This window comes from Dromiciops gliroides, chromosome 2 (assembly GCF_019393635.1).
Source record: "Dromiciops gliroides isolate mDroGli1 chromosome 2, mDroGli1.pri, whole genome shotgun sequence".
NCBI lineage: Eukaryota > Metazoa > Chordata > Mammalia > Microbiotheria > Microbiotheriidae > Dromiciops > Dromiciops gliroides.
The window spans coordinates 344,202,972-344,219,512 of record NC_057862.1 but is presented as its reverse complement, the minus strand read 5'-3'; the positions used below and the strand labels follow the sequence as shown (position 1 = coordinate 344,219,512).

The 16,541-nt window shown below is 34.6% G+C and overlaps 1 protein-coding gene across 1 annotated transcript in view; it reads right to left on the bottom strand.

Moving 5' to 3' along the window:
- The window catches only part of RANBP17 (RAN binding protein 17), a 341,266-nt gene that overhangs the window by 279,039 nt on the left and 45,686 nt on the right, over positions 1 to 16,541 (bottom strand). The window contains 3 exon segments of the mRNA XM_043990154.1: positions 15,355 to 15,548; positions 15,934 to 16,106; positions 16,305 to 16,451. Coding sequence (XP_043846089.1) covers positions 15,355 to 15,548; positions 15,934 to 16,106; positions 16,305 to 16,451 — 514 coding nt within the window.

Here is a 16,541-nt window from a genome sequence, read left to right as displayed (position 1 = left end):
CTTAGAATATGATGTTCCAGAAGGCAAAGAAGCCATGATTACAACTAAGAATAACCTATCTAGCAAAACTGGGGATAATCCTTCAGGGGGGGAAATGGACATTTAATGAAATAGAGGACTTTCAAGCATTCCTGATGAAAAGACTAGAGCTAAATAGAAAATTTGACTCAATAAAACTCAAGATGAGCATAAAAAAATAAACATGAAAGAGAAATCATAAGGGATTTGTTAAGGTTAAGATGTGTACATTCTTCTATGGAAAGATGATAATCTTAACTCCTAAGAACTTTATCATTATTAGGGCAGTTAGAAGGAGTATACGTATACTAAGGGCATGGTATGAGATGACTATGGTGGGAAGATTTAAAAAAAAATAAAATTAAGGAGTGAGAAAGAGAGATGCACTGGATGTAGGAAGAAGAATAAAGAAAATTATCTCACATAAAAGAAGTGAAGAACTTTAACAATGGTAGGGAAGATGTGTTTCAGGCAATGTTTAAAATTGTCTAAAGGAGGGAATAACATGCACATTCAGTTAGATAAAGAAATCTATTTTGTACATGATTTACACATAAAAGATGGTACCATAGGCAAATTAAAAGAGCATGGAATCATTTGTCTGTCAGACAAATAATAATAATAAAGGAAAAATTTAGAACCAAAGAAGATATACAGAGCAATACAAAATATAAAATAGATCATTTTGGTTATATAAAATTAAAAAGGTTTTGCACAAACAAAATTAATATAACCAAAAGTACAAAGCAAGCAGTAAACTGGGAAAGAATTTTTGAAACAAGTATCTCTGAATAAAGGCCTCATCTCTCAAATATATAGAGAACTGAGTCAAATTTATAAAAATACAAGTCATTCTCCAATTGATAAATCATAAAAGGATAAGAACAGGCAGTTTTCAGACTAAGAAATCAAAGCTATCTATAATCATATGAAAAAATTCTCTAGATCACTACTGATCAGAGAAATGCAAATTGAAACAACTCTGAAGTATCACCTCACACATATCCGAGTGGCAAATATAATAAAAATGGAAAAATATTGGAAGTTGGAGGGGATGTGGGGGTGCCAGTCCATTGTTGGTGGAGTTGTGAAAAGATCCAGCCATTCTGGAGAGCACTTTGGAACTATAACCAAAGGCCTATCAAACTGTGCATACCCTTTGATCCAGGATTACTACTGCTAGGTTTATATCCCAAAGACATCCCCCCAAAGAGAAGAAGACCAATTTGTACTACGTGTGAGATTTTACCCACCCCTTAGATATAAGTGATTTAACTATAGACTACAGACTGTGATTTAATATGTTTAGGTATTCTTTAGTAACTTAAGCAAATAATAATGAAGGAAGTAAGAGAGATACTAGTAGAGCAAATTCAAATGCTAAATGGCCATCTGGTCTAGAAATCATCTAACTGACATACATCTATTTGGCTTGCAATCATTTGGTTTCCAACCTAGTGAAAACCAAGCACAGTGGATTTCACCTAGGTAGCCAGCAAGCAAGGTGGCATAATCTAAGGTGGAAAAATGAACTCCAATGGCCTAGCAACTTGGATGACAAAAAACTGATGTTTTCTTTCTCTTTACTTCATATTATTGTATGTGTACCACTAGGGGTGTGTTTAAATTGTGAGAGGAGTTATTGTGTATAAATATCTGCAGATCCTGAGGCTCAGTGTCTTTGGGTCCTAGACCTGGGACCGGCTTTATTGTGAGACAGGATCCCTCAATTAATAAACCTATTTTCTTTGGCTTGGAGACTTTGGTTTTTCTTCATATAACCCTGCGACTTAGCAATTTTCACAACAGTACAAAAAATATTTATAACAGCTCTTTTTGTGGTGGCTAAGAATTGGAAATCAAAGGAATGCCCATCAATTGGGGCATGGCTAAACAAGCTGTGGTATATGATGGTGATGGAATATTACCGCCCCGTAAGAAGTGACAAGCAAGATGATTTCAGAAAGGCCTGTATGAAGACTTGTATGAATTTATGTATAATGAAGTGAGCAGAACCAAGAGAACATTGTGGACAGAGACAGCAATATTGTTTGATGAAGAACTGGGAATGACTTAACTGTTCTCAGCAAAACAATGATCCAAGACAATCCCAAAGGATTAATACTATCCAACTCTAAAGAGAGATCTGATCTTGATTGAACATAGACTGAAACATTCCATTTTTCACTCTTTCATTTTTTTCCTTTTATTCAAGTTTTCTTACACAAAATGACTAATATGGTAATGTTTTACACAATTGCACATGTATAACCCATATCTGATTGCTCACTACCTCAGGGAGGGGGGAGGGATAAAATTTGGAATGCAAAACTATAAATAAAAATACTTATTATGTTAAAAGAAAAAGGAAATCTATCTTATCCTACAGAGAAGCAAGAGAAGAAGGTAAGAGAAGGGGAGGAGATTGATAGAAGGTAGAGTGGATTAAGGGAAGTAGTAGTCAGAAGCAAAGCACACTTTTGGGTAGGATCAGGGTAAAAAGAGGAGAGAAGGGTAAACAGGGGAAATAGAATAAAGGGAAATACACAGTTAATAATCCTAACTTTAAATGTGAATGGGATGAACTCACTCATAAAACAGAAGCAGACAGCAGAATAGATTAAAAAGCAGAATCCAACAATATGTTGTTTACAAGAAACTTACACGACACAAAGAGGCACACACAGTAAAAACAAGGGGAAGAGCAAAATCTATTACGCTTGACCTAAAAGCAGGGATAGCAATAATGATCTCAGATAAATCAAAAGCAAAAATAGACCTAATGAAAAGAGATAATCAGATAAACTACATTTTGCCAAAAGGTACCACAGAAAATGAAGTAATATCAATGCTAAAGATATATGCATCAACTTCTTAAAAGAAAATTTAAATGAGTTACAGAAGGCAACAGACAATAAAACTATACCAGTGAGGGACCTCAACCTCCCTGTCTCAGAACCAGATAAATCTAACCATGAAATAAATAAGAAAGGAGATGAATGGAATTTTAGAAAAGTTAGATATGATAGACCTCTGAAGAAAACTGCATGAGAATAGAAAGGATCTATCTTTTTCTCAGCTGCACATGGCACCTTCACAAAAATTCACCATGAGCTATGTCCAAAAGGCTATAAAAATGTGCATGCCCTTTGACCCAATAGTATCACTGCTGGGTCTGTATTCCAAAGAGATCATAAAAAGGGGAAAAGGGCCCATTTGTACAAAAATATTTGTGGCAGTTCTCTTTGTGATGGAAGAGAATTGGAAATCAAGGGAATGCCAATCAATTGGGGAATGGCTAAATAAGTTGTGGTGGGAATACTATTGTGCTGTAAGAAATGATGAGCAGGCCAACTTCAGAAAAACCTGGAAAGACTTAAGTGGACTGTTGCTGAGTGAAATGAGCAGAACCAGGAGAACATTGTACACAGTCACAGCAACACTGTCTGATGATCAACTGTGATAGACTTAGCTCTTTTCAGCAATACAATAATCTAAGACATTTCCAAAGAACTCATGATGGAAAATGGTTTCCACATCCAGAAAAAAGAACTGTGGATTATGAATGCAGATTGAACCACACTATTTTGACTTTTGTTTTTGTTTATTCTTTTTTGAGGTTTTTTCCTTTTTTTCTGATTCTTCTTTCACAACAAGACTAATGCAGAAATATGTTTAATGTGATAGGACATATATAACTTATATCAAATTACTTTCTTGAGGGTGGGGGAAGGAGAAAAATTTAGAAATAAAAATCTTAGGGGGGCAGCTAGGTGGTGCAGTGGATAAAGCACCGGCCCTGGATTCAGAAGGACCTGAGTTCAAATCTGGCCTCAGACACTTGACACTTACTAGCTGTGCGACCCTGGGCAAGTCACTTAATCCTCATTGCCCCACAAACAAAAAAAGAAAGATCTTATGAAAACAAATGTTGACAACTATCTTTATATGTGACTGGAAAATAATAAAATACTTTTATGATTAAAAAAAAGAAAAAAATCACCATATATTTGGATATAAGAACCTCATAACCAAATGCAGAAACACAGAAGTATTAAATACATCCCTTTCAGACCATAATGCAATAAAAATCATATTCAATAATGGGGCATGGAAACATAGATTAAAAATTAACTGGAAACTAAATAACCTAATGCTAAAGAATGAGCACATCAAAAAACAAATCAAACAGTGAATAATTTCATCAAAGAGAATGACAACAATAAGACAACATACCAAAATTTATGGGATACAGCCAGAGCAGTACTTAGGGGAAAATCTGTATCCTACATGCTTATATCAATAAAACATAGAAAGAGCAAATCAATGAATTGGGCATGCAACTAAAAAAACTAGAAAAAAGAACAAATTAAAATCCCCAATTAAGTACCAAAATAAAAATCCTGAAAATCAAGAGATTAATAAAATTAAAAGAAAATCAGTGCACTAATAAAAATTAGGAACTGTTTTATGAAAAAAAAAGGCAGTAAAATAAACTATTGGTCATTTTGATTTTAAAAAAAAAAGCAAATTAACAGTATCAAAAATGAAAAAGGTGAATTCACACCAAAGAAGAGGAAATTAAGACAATTATTAGGAGCTATTTTGCCCAATTACATGCCAATAAAACCAACAATCTAAATGAAATAGATGGATATTTACAAAAATAGACATTGCCCAGGTTACCAGAAGAGGAAATTAAATATTTAAATAACTCTGTCTCAGAAAAAGAAATTGAACAAGCCATAAATGATCTCCCTAAGAAAAAATTCCCAGCACTAGATGGATCCATGAGTGAATTCTACCAAACATTTTAAAATAATTAATTCTAATACTATCTAAACTCTGAAAAAATAGGTAAATAAGGAGTCCTGCCAAATTCCTTTTATAACATTTATTTAGCTATTAACATAAACCAGGAACAGCAAAAATAGAGAAAGAGAAAAATAAACCAATTTCAATAATAAATATTGATGTAAAAATGTTAAATAAAATACAAGCAAGGAGATTACAGCAATATATTACAAAGATCATATACTATGACTGGGTAGGATTTACACCAGGGATACAAGGCTGGTTCAATATTAGGAAAACTATCAATATAACTGACCATATCAATGAAAAAAATCAACAAAAATCAGTATTATCTCAATCAATTTTAATAAAATACAACATTTATTCCTATTAAAAATGCTAGGAAGCATAGGAATAAATGGAGCTTTTCTTAAAATGACAAGTAGTATCTGTCTAAAACCTTAACAAACATTATCTGTAATTTATCTGTAATAGAGATAAGCTAAAAGACTTTCCAAAAAGATCAGGAGTGAATCAAGGATTGCCATTATCACCACTATTATTTATACTGTACTAGAAATGTTAGTCATAGTAATAAGATAATAAAAAGAAAATGAAGGAATTAGAATAGGCATTGAGGAAACAAAACTGTCATTCCATGTAGATGATATGATGGTAGACTTAAAGAACCCTAGAGAATCAACTAAAAAACTAAATGAAATAATTAACTATTTCGGCAAAGTTGCAGGATAGAATATAAACCTACATAAATTATAGGCATTTCTATATATTGCCAACAAAAAATGAAAGAGAAAGAGAAATTCCATTTAAAATAACTGCAGTAAAATATGTGGCAATCTATCTCTCAACACAAACCTATGAATTGTATGAACATAATTACAAAATGCTTTTCATACAAATTAAGTCAGATCCAAACAGAGAAATATTAATTGCTTATGGATAGGACAAGCCGATATAATAAAAAGGACAATTCCACTTAATTTACTTGTTCAGTGCCATAGCAATCAAAATTACCAAAAAAATCATTTTACAGGGCTAGAAAAAATAATAAGATTCATTTGGAAGAGCAAAAGGTTAAGAATATCAAGGAATTCAGTGAAAAAAATGTGAAGGAAGATAGCTTAGCAGTATCAAATCTCAAACTATATTACAAAGCAGCAATCATCAGGGCAGCTGGTGGTGCAGTGGATAAGCACCAGCCCTGAAGTCAAGAGGACCTGAGTTCAAATCCAGCCTCAGACACTTGACACTTACCAGCTGTGTGACCTTGGGCAAGTCACTTAACCCCATTTGCCTCACCAAAAAAACAAAAACAAAACCAATCAAACAAAAAAAAAAACCAAAGCAGCAATCATCATAGGTAATCTGGTACTGGCTAAGAAATAGAGTGGTGGATCAGTGAAACATTACATACACAATACACAGTAGTAATTCTAATCTAGTATTTGACAAACTCAAAGATCCAAAGATTTGGTGACAAAAAAAATCACTATTTTAGCAAAGACTGCTGGGAAAACTTGAAAGCAATTTGGTAGAATCTAGGTGTAGAAAAAAATCTAGGTATACTAAGATAAAGTCCAAAGTGGTACATGATTTAGACAAATTAGGGGATCATGGAGTATTTTCTGTCAGATTTATGCATAAGGAAAGAATTTATGAAAAATAAAGAGATAAGTGAACATTATAGGATATAAAATGGATAATTTCGATTACATCAAATTGAAAAGGGTTTGCACAAACAAAACCAATGTAGCCAAGATTAAAAGGGAAGTAGGAAACTGAGAAAAAAAATTTTACAGCAAGTTTCTCTGCAGAAGGCCTCATTTTTCAAATACATAGAGAACTAACTCATATTTATAAGAATATGTCATTCCGCAATTGAAAATGGGTCAAAGGATATGAAGACAGTTTTCAGAAGAAAAAATTCAAGCTTTAGTCATTTGAAAAAATACTCTAAGTTACTACTGATTAGAGAAATGCAAATTATTATCAACTCTGAGGTACTACCTTACCCTTATCAGACTGACCAATATGACAGAAAAGAAAAATGACAAATGCTGGAGGGGATGTAGGGAAATTGGGACACTAATGCACTACTGGTGAAACTGTGAGCTGATCTAACCACTTAAGAAAGCAATTTCAAACTATGCCCAAAAGATTATAAAACTGCGCATATCCTTTGACCCAGCAATATTACTACTAGGTCTGTATCCCAAAGAGATCAAAGAAAAAGGAAAAGGACCCATATGTACAAAAATATTTATAGCAGCTCTTTTTGTGGCAGCAAAGAATTAGAAATGGAGGGGATGCCCATCAATTGGGCTGAACAAGTTGTGGTATATAATTATGATGGAATACCACTGTGCTTTAAGAAGTGATGAGAAGGATGCTTTCAGAAAAACCTGTGAAGGCTTACATGAACTGATGCAAAGTTAGATGAGCAGAACCAAGAGAACATTATATATAGTAACAGTAATATTGTATAATGAACAACTTGTGAATGACAGCTATTCCTAGCAATATGATCCAAAACAATATTAAATTTATGATGAAAAATGCTACCCACCTCCAAAGAACTAATTGATTGAATCTGAATGTTGGTTAAAGCATATCTTTTTTGCTTTATTCTTCTCCTTTTTTGGTTTGGCATTTTCTTTTGCAGCATTGCTAATATGAAACTGTTTTGCATTACTGTACATGTATAATCTCTTTAAAATAGCTTGCCTTCTCAAGGAAGGGAGAGAGAGAGAATTTGGAACTCAAAATTTTAAAAAGCAAATGTTAAAAATGCTTGTTTTCATATAATTGAGAAAAAACACAGGATGGAGGAATCTGACTAAAGAATAGTTCATATGAAAAATATACAGGTTTTAGTGGACTGCAGGTGAGATATGGCAGTTAAAAAGTAAATTCAATATTGGGCTAAGTTAATAAAAGCACAGGATTCAGAATGAGAGAGATAAACAATTTTGCTTAAGTTCCCTGGTCAGATCACATCTAGAGCACTATGTTCATTTTTAAGTACCACATAGAAAAAGGCACAACATGAGAAAGTCCAGAGGAAGGTGACTAGGATATGTGTTTGTGTGTGTGTGTGTGTGTGTGTGTGTGTGTGTGTGTGTGTGTGTGTGTGTGTGTGTGTGTGTGTGTGTGTGTGTAAGAGAGGGAGAGGTTATAATTATCTCAAAACTGTGCTATACAGGGGTCATTTGAAAGAATTGGGAAATGTTTAGCTTTATAGCTATCCTCAGGTACCTGAAGGGTTGTCATGTTAAAGAGAGATTAGATTTGTTTTGTTTGGCCCCAGGGGACAGAACTATGAACAACGGGAAGAAGTGGCAGAAACAGATTTTGGCTTGATATAAGGAAAAACGTTCCTAATAATTTGTTCTGGGTTTCCTCCTTTTTTATTGGCCAGTGCCTTGTGTGATTTTTGAAGTTCATTTTATGATTAGATGTGCCATTGATAAGTGAAGGACCAAGTCCCTGTGTAGAAATGAATCCATTTATTGCTTATTGTATACTGAAACCAACAGTGTGAATCCTATTTTGAGAGATTTCCTTCCTCAATAGAAGAATCAATTGCATCAAACAGTTTATTTTAAATTAGTGTTTCATAGTGGATAGAGAACTAGCCTTGAAGCTAGGAAGACGTGGGTTCAAGTCCTGTGTCTGCCATATATTGACTGTGTGATGCTGGACAAGTGATAGCCTCTAAGTGCCCTGTGTACTTGTGGAGGAAATACCAACCTGCATTGGCAGAGGGAATTTCCTTACCTGGGAAGTTCCTATAAGTAATAAAATCACAGGTCCAGTCCTTATCCTTGCCATTATAGTAAACTTTAACTTCTTCACCTCGTACATTAGAGAATAGCTCTCTTTGAAGATAATAACTTTTAATAATCTCTTAGCTTTCCTATGAAAAGATCAGCTTTTTCGCCCTTACTTAACTTTTGCAAGAAGCCTTACTGTACAGTTTTATTTCTTCCCCATTTCCCATCCCAAGTGCTACTCCTATCTTTCTAAAATATGGTGCTTTTTCCAAAGTAATTCTCAGTATAATTATTATCAACTCTGAAATAACAGATGCCTCTCAAGTTTATTGAATGTGTGTGATCTTTAGGTTAATTATAAAAAAACTACTTCATCCAAGAGCCTAAGGCAGATAAGGGGGGAAAAATGCTTTGCAAGGCATGAATGTTGCTAGGACAAAGGAACAAGAGATTTGAGAGTAGAGAATAATGTAGATGTCTATTTGCTCACTCTTATTAACTTTCCCTCCCTACTCTTACATCCTAATGTATTCCTTTCCCCTTCCCCTCTTTCCATCCTTCTATTAAGATCCTAGGCTAAAAGAAGCAAATTCAGAAGCAAGGAGCACAGTTGTTTCTTTGACTCCAGGAACAAAGTCAAAAATAACTTACCCAGAAAAACTGAGTAGCAAAACAGCGGAGTGAAAAATGAATCTTTAAATGAAACTGAGGACTTCCAAGCATTCCTGATGAAAAGACCAGAGCTGTGTGTAAACTCTGAACAAATACAGGAGTTAAGAGAAACATAAAAAGATAAACAGGAAGGAACAATGATAAAAGACTATATAAGGATAAATTGCTTACATTCTAATATGATACATGTGTCCTCCCTGAATAATCACAAGATATCATAGAGGGAATCAAATTAGACAAGACCTGGTTCTATTATATCTTGATGGTCTTCAGAGAAGACTAGAACCTAAAACAGAGACATTGCTCTTTTCCTAGGATCAGTCACACCACTGCTCCTTGCCTCTGAATTTACTCCTTTCCGTCCAGGAGGTGAGACAACAACTTATGTGGGAACACCACTGCCAGGCATAGACTTCCTACTGCAGTAAAACTTAGATCTGTGACCTGGAACTGGGTAGTGTACAAAAGATCTGTCAGTTGGCACTTGTTCTAGAACAGAACCATAGTATGGGTTTTAGGGTGTCCTGAGATGGATCTGGAACCTCCTCTTGCCTGTTGTACAACTTACTTGTTCCTAGGTCCTGGAATGTTTTAGCTACAGTGTACTTTTGGCCTGCCCCCAGCCCCAGTATGTGTATACATTCCTATTTGTTTCCCTATGCCAGCATGACATTTTTTCCCTTAATTTTCCTATTATGATTCAATCTGGCACATTTTCTAGAACTGTTTGGAGGATTTGGGTAGAGTTTCACTGTACTGCTTCCTGTTACTCTGCCATCTTGGTTCTACCTCCCTTTCTAGTCTTCTTGTGTGTGTGTGTGTGTGTGTGTGTGTGTATTACTTCTCTCTCTATTCTCTATAGTCTAGTAATACTACTTATTGTTCCTAACACAATTCTCATATCCATGATTTGGTATTGGTTGACCCCCATGTCTAGAATGCATGCCCTCCTCACCTCCCTTTTTGGAATTAATAGCTTCCTTCAAGACTGCTTAATTTCCATTATCAATACGAAATTTTTCCCAAATCCCCACAGCTACAGGTATCTTCACTCCTCCACCTGCCTTGTATACTTTTTCTACATTTCTGTACATATACATGCTATCTGCCATTAGAATGTTAGCTCCTTGAGGGCAGGGGCTATTTCATTTTTCTCTCTGTATCCCCAATGCTTGGCATAGTCCCTGGCACACAGTGTGTACTTAATGCTTGCTGACTGACTAGCACTTTAAATCCTTTAGGAAAGAATGAAAGCTGTGCTTACATTTTCATCACTTCAAGTATGTTGTAAAGGGAACTCACACTGAAGTACAGGTTGCCTTGGATGTCCTTTCAAGAACCTTCTAATGCTTGAGAGTATATGAAAAGACAACTAGAATTTAGAATTTAGATAATAGCTTTTATTATCTTTTTTTTTTTTTTTTGGTGAGGCAATTGGGGTTAAATGACTTGCCCAGGGTCACACAGCTAGCAAGTATCAAGGGTCTTTGGCTGGATTTGAACTCAAGTCCTCCTGAATCCAAGGCCAGTGCTCTATCCACTGCGCCACCTAGCTGCGCCGTTTTTATTATCCTTTTAAGGCAAAATTCTACTTTTTGTGGGTTTGAAGGTCTCTTTCTGCTCTACTAATTTCTAATTGAAGGCTGTTCTAATTGAAGATATGCTGAGTTGCGTTGTGCAAGTAGAATTAAGGGCATCCTGCTGCAAACCAGGAAGCAGGGAGTTAATCAAACTGAACCTAGTTGATCCAGAGTCTGCACAACTCCCGTTTTCAAACTGTTTAAATACTCTCCTTCCACAAGACTGGATGGAGATCTCTATTTAGAGAATTTCCTATGCAATTTCATGTAACTGGGTTACTGAGAAGAATTTAAAAAATGGGTATTTGTCTTTATAACTGTGATTCACTCTATTTTTGTTTTTGTGGGGGACAGGTTTCTTTTTTTTTTTTCAATTTTTGTTTTTATTATATCTCTAAAAGATTCTGAATTTCCTTCGACATATATTTTTGAGAACTCTCATAGTTTGATTTGGCTACTGGCAAAGCTATATAAACTTGTATTAATATCATTTTTGTAGGAAACTTTTCAGCTGATCATTAGTATCTGAAACACCTGAGAGACTTCTCTACGACCACACCCAAAACTCTCCAGCTGAGACTTGCTAGCTAATCATCAGAATCCACACCTGAAAGACTTTAACTCTACAACTATACCCAGACAACATTCAAAGAATCAGACAGGTTTCTTTTTAACAGTGGTTTAAGAGGAAGGATAATACCAGGGAGGAAATATTTACAAGCAAATCAATCTTCTTGTACCTGGAACAATTAAAGAGAAAAGGAAAAAAAAACAAAAACAAAATCTAGGATGTGGGGAGTGGTACCCATCAATTGGGTACCATAGCTGAACAAATTGTGACCTATGAATTTAACGAAATATGACTGTGTTGTAAGAAAATCATTTTAAAGAATTCTACTTCATATGAACTGATGCAGAGTCAAAGGAACAGGAAAGCAATCTATAGAAGGACAATAATACTGTAAATAAAATCAACTTTGTAAGACTGAAGAAAGCTGATGGAAGTAATGACCAACAATGTTTCCAAAAGACCTATGATGAAAACATGCTACTCACCTACAGAGAAAAAGATGAAAGATTCAAGGTGTAGGAGGAGATATACATTTTTGGACATGGCCATTGTGTGGATTCACTTTGTTTGACTATGCTTATTTGTTACAAGGGTTTCTTTTCTCCCCCCCCTCAGTTTTTAATTATGGAAGTTGAAGGAAGAAGGATATCAATGTTGGTGCCAAAAAAAGGTCTAGTGAAACATTTTATTTTTAAAAACAGAGTAGAAAGTTCAGAAAGAAGCAAAGGCAAAAAGATAGTTTTGAAAGTAACATGTGGAATGCATCATATATTATTTTTTTAAAAGCGAGCAGGAAGAAATGGAAAGTCACAGTTTCATATACAAGCTTCTTTTTCTGTTCTTATGCATATATGGAATACTTTTCTGTTAAAGTTCAGAATAATTTTTTTTTAATTTAAAAGGGGAATTCATTATCTTCCCTTCTAAAACCCACTTCTCTAAACTACCCTATTTTTGTTGTGGACACTATCACCGCAAGTTATTTAGGTTCAAAATTCTGAAGCATCTTCAATTTCTCCTCCCTCATCCCATATCAAATTAATTGTCATTTCTTGTCAATTCTACTAGAGGTTGACAACTCTTGTATCCATTCCCTTTTCTCTACTCACTTGACCACTATGCTATTTCAGATCATCATCTCTCACCTAGGATATTGCAACAACCTGTTAATTTGTCTTCTTGACTCAAGTATTTACCCTCTTCAATCCATCCTCCACATAGCTGCAAAATGTTTCTCTTAATGCAAAGGCTTGACTATTTTGGAGAGGCAGTGTGGTATAGTGGATAGGGTGCTGGACTTGGAATAAGTAAGGCCTGACTCTAACACTTATGTGACCATAAGTAAGTCACTTAACCTCTCTGAACTCAGTCTTCTCACCTGTAAAATGGAGATGATAATAATACCTGTAACATATAAATCATAGATTTATGACGTCCAAGTGAGAAAACATGTCAAGCACTTTACAAACTTTTAAGTGCTATATAAACATAAGACTTCACTTAAATGCTATGTAAATATTTTAAGTGCTATATAAATATAAGGTATTATTATTCTACTCACCAGATCAAGAATCTTCAGTGGCTCCCTACTGCCTCTAGGATAAATACAAACCCCAAAGTCTGGAATTTAAAGCCTTTCAAATCTTGCTCCAACCCAGCTTAACAGATTTTCCTCATAATTCCTTTCATGCCTGGAATGCACTCCCACTTCTCAAAACACTAAGCTTCCTTGAGGGCTTGGCCCAAAGGACACATTTTATGGGAAACCTCTCATGATTCCTCTAATTCTAAGTGTTTTGTCCTGTCTCAAATTATTTATTTACTTATCTTCACACGTGTTGTATCCCTCCAATAGAAGGAAAACTCCTTGAAAGCAAGGACTCTTTTTTTATTTTGTTTTAGCATCTCTATTTACAATAAACTATCTTTCACATAGTAGGTATGACATCTGCTGAATTAGTGGCAAAGAAACAAGAAGGGAGAAGCAAATACAGAGTGAATTAGAGAAATAAAATAAACTTTAAAAATAGTGACTATATTATACTATGTATTCATTTAATCTCTTTATATTCCATATTCTAACGTGCTGTCTCTTCCCCAATGGCTGCTGGGGATAGTATTCTCTTCTTTCCTCAAGTATTCTAGAGAACTCTGTCCGGATTTCTCTATTTCTAGTATCTATGATATTTCTTTCTTTACTTGTTAAAACCTCCCAAAGTAAGCTCCTTTTGGAGTAACTCTTATTTGCATCTTAGTATTTCCTGCCCTGAGCATGGTGTCTGACATACATTAAATAACAAATGCTTATTGATTTATTGATATATTGCATATAATAAACACTTAATAAATGTTTATTAAATGTGATTTTACTGTCATATTATTTCATTTATCACATTTCTATATTTTAGATTATTTTTCCCTTTCATTCAATATTCTTTTGAAGGAGGACAGGTCTTTATTTAATATTTATTTTTTAATGAGTCTATATTTTTAGAAAATCTAAACTCCAACTCCCTAGGCAGTTGGAAGAAGTGATATTATTTAATTAACCTAGGAATGAAAATCGTTGAGAGAAATTATATATCATTTTAAGACTGTGTATGTATACTATACCTAGTATATTTCCACTGTCAAATTAATATTTTATCACAGGAGCACAAAAACCATGAAAGATATAGTGTAAAGCTGTCATGAGGTCACTAAACACTGGAATATTAATAGAAAATAATAGTGAGTAGTATAAACTTATAAAGACCTACAATATTCTCATTTAAAATAAGAGAATGAGAAACACTAACAATAAATTACATATTTAATGACCAAAAAATTTAACTGTGTCAGTGTAGATGAAGCAAATGGAAAAAGTCCAATGTTGTAGAGAGCTCAAGTTTCCAGGTTTAGTTCTAGCCCAACCTCAAACTACTTTTAGCAAATTACTTAAAACCCTAGAGCATTAGTCTCCTCATTACCAAAATGAATACAATAGGTTTATCTCCACAGTTTATTCTAACCCACTCCCCCTCAAAGGTTATTCCAAACTTTTTTTTTTTCACTCCTGCCTCCAACATCTTCACACACTCTTCAGCAAATGACCTCTCTACTCTACAGGGAAAAAAGAGGACTTCTGTCAATTCCTTTTCCCCCATTCCATTCTGCAAAACCCCTTTCTGCAGCCATCCATTCTCTTCTCTTTTCTCTCCTGAGGAAAAGGCTGCCTTGTACCTGAAAATGAATTCCTTCTACATCATATCCAACAATCAAGCCTTTCCTTGAAGACTTCTAGGAAAAGGGAACTTGATACATTCTGAGAAAGCTCATTCTAGTTAGGTGTAGTTTTAATTATTAGGAAGATTTTCTTTATATCAATCCTAAATTTCCCTCTTTGAAGCTTCCATCCACTGCTGCTAAGGAGCCAAGGAGAAGACTTCTTCAATGTGACAGATCTTCAAGAACATGAAGATAGTTATCATGCCCCCTCTAAGTCTTCTACAGATTAAACATTCCTATTTCCTTTGACCAATCATCATATGTCGTAAACCTGATGTGCTTCATGACCTTAGCTACACTCCTCTGGATACTCTGATTTATCACCATCCTTCTTAAAATACGCTAAATCCATTGGACTTTTCTCAGTCTTCATCAAATGAAACCAAATTGGATAATGGATATCAAAATGTTCTGAAAAAATACAAAGAGGAGTATTTTTAAATTAGAGTCAAGTGTCTTTCATTGTAAATGTACAGGGATGGATACTACCAAGTTGTTCCACATAATGAAAATCAGTTATTTTAAGAGATGACTCAGCATAATAGTAGAGAGCTAAATACCATTTAATTAAGTGACTAAGGATAACTAATTTCTATGAAGCCTTACAAACAATTAAGTAGTTGATATTAACCTAAGAGTCAAATCAAATGATACTGACCTTCTTGGATTGCTGTATCTGTGGGTCTTCTGGCAGTTGACTGTATCAGTTTCTCATAATTCTGTGCACTTTGGTCAAATAACTGTACAAGAAGAGCACATGTTTTTTCATATTCACATCTGCTGACAGTGCACAACTGTTCTAGCTGCTGAAATACAGTAGCTGTATCATCCAGTGGATCTTCCAAGCCATCTCTGAAAATGTACCAGACCAAGTTAAGCAAATACATTGAACCACTTTTTATATTTATAAACAATGCAAAGTCTTTAGGGGATTCTGAAATAATAATAATTAACATCTATATAGTATTTGCTATATGCCAGGCACAGTGCTTAAAAGCTACACAATTATAGGCTCATTTGATCTTCACAGCAACCTTAGGAAGGAGGTGCTATTATTATTACCATTTTACAGATGAGGAAACTGAAGCAAACAAGGTAAGTGACTTTGCTCGGGTCACACAACTAGTAAGTGTCTGCGGCTGAATTTGAACTCAGATCTTTCTGACTTCAAGCCCAGCACTTTATTCACTACAGATCAAAGGTAGGTGTGAAGTAAAAACCTTTAATTTTTCTATACCTGATGACTACGGAGACAGATTCCAATCGAGAAGTAATATATGCCTTTGTGATTTCAGGTGCATATGTATCTAAGAGATGAGGCTCCGTTGATTTTACAAAGGGTACAGATGCTACCATTCTCTGCCACAGAGTCAACAAATAATGAACACTGTTGGGTGCAAATTCCCAATGCTATGAAAAAAAACAAACCAGAACTCATTTTAATTATGCACTATGTGAAAATATTCACAATTATGTCAATTAGCCAGGTACATTTTTGGTAGAGGAAAAGAAAACCAATACTCTCACAAATACTCTCTATTTTAAGCCCCCAGGTTACCTTTTAAAATTTTTAGTCAAATAACATTACTATATTAAATTTTCCCTTACCTGGAGGCTAGTAATGGTAAAATTAGCAATCAATCTAATAACTTCTGGATATTCCTTCACCATTATTAATTCTCCCAACTGGTAGTTAGTCTTTAAACGAGCCAAAAATCGACAGAATTCATGGTAATTTCCTGGTTCTGCCAAACCCTGAGTCATAAAACACAAAAGAAGTACATTTTATAACTGTAGACTTAATAGACAATGTGGTACAGAAGCAGAGAGGGGGCTTGGACTGGA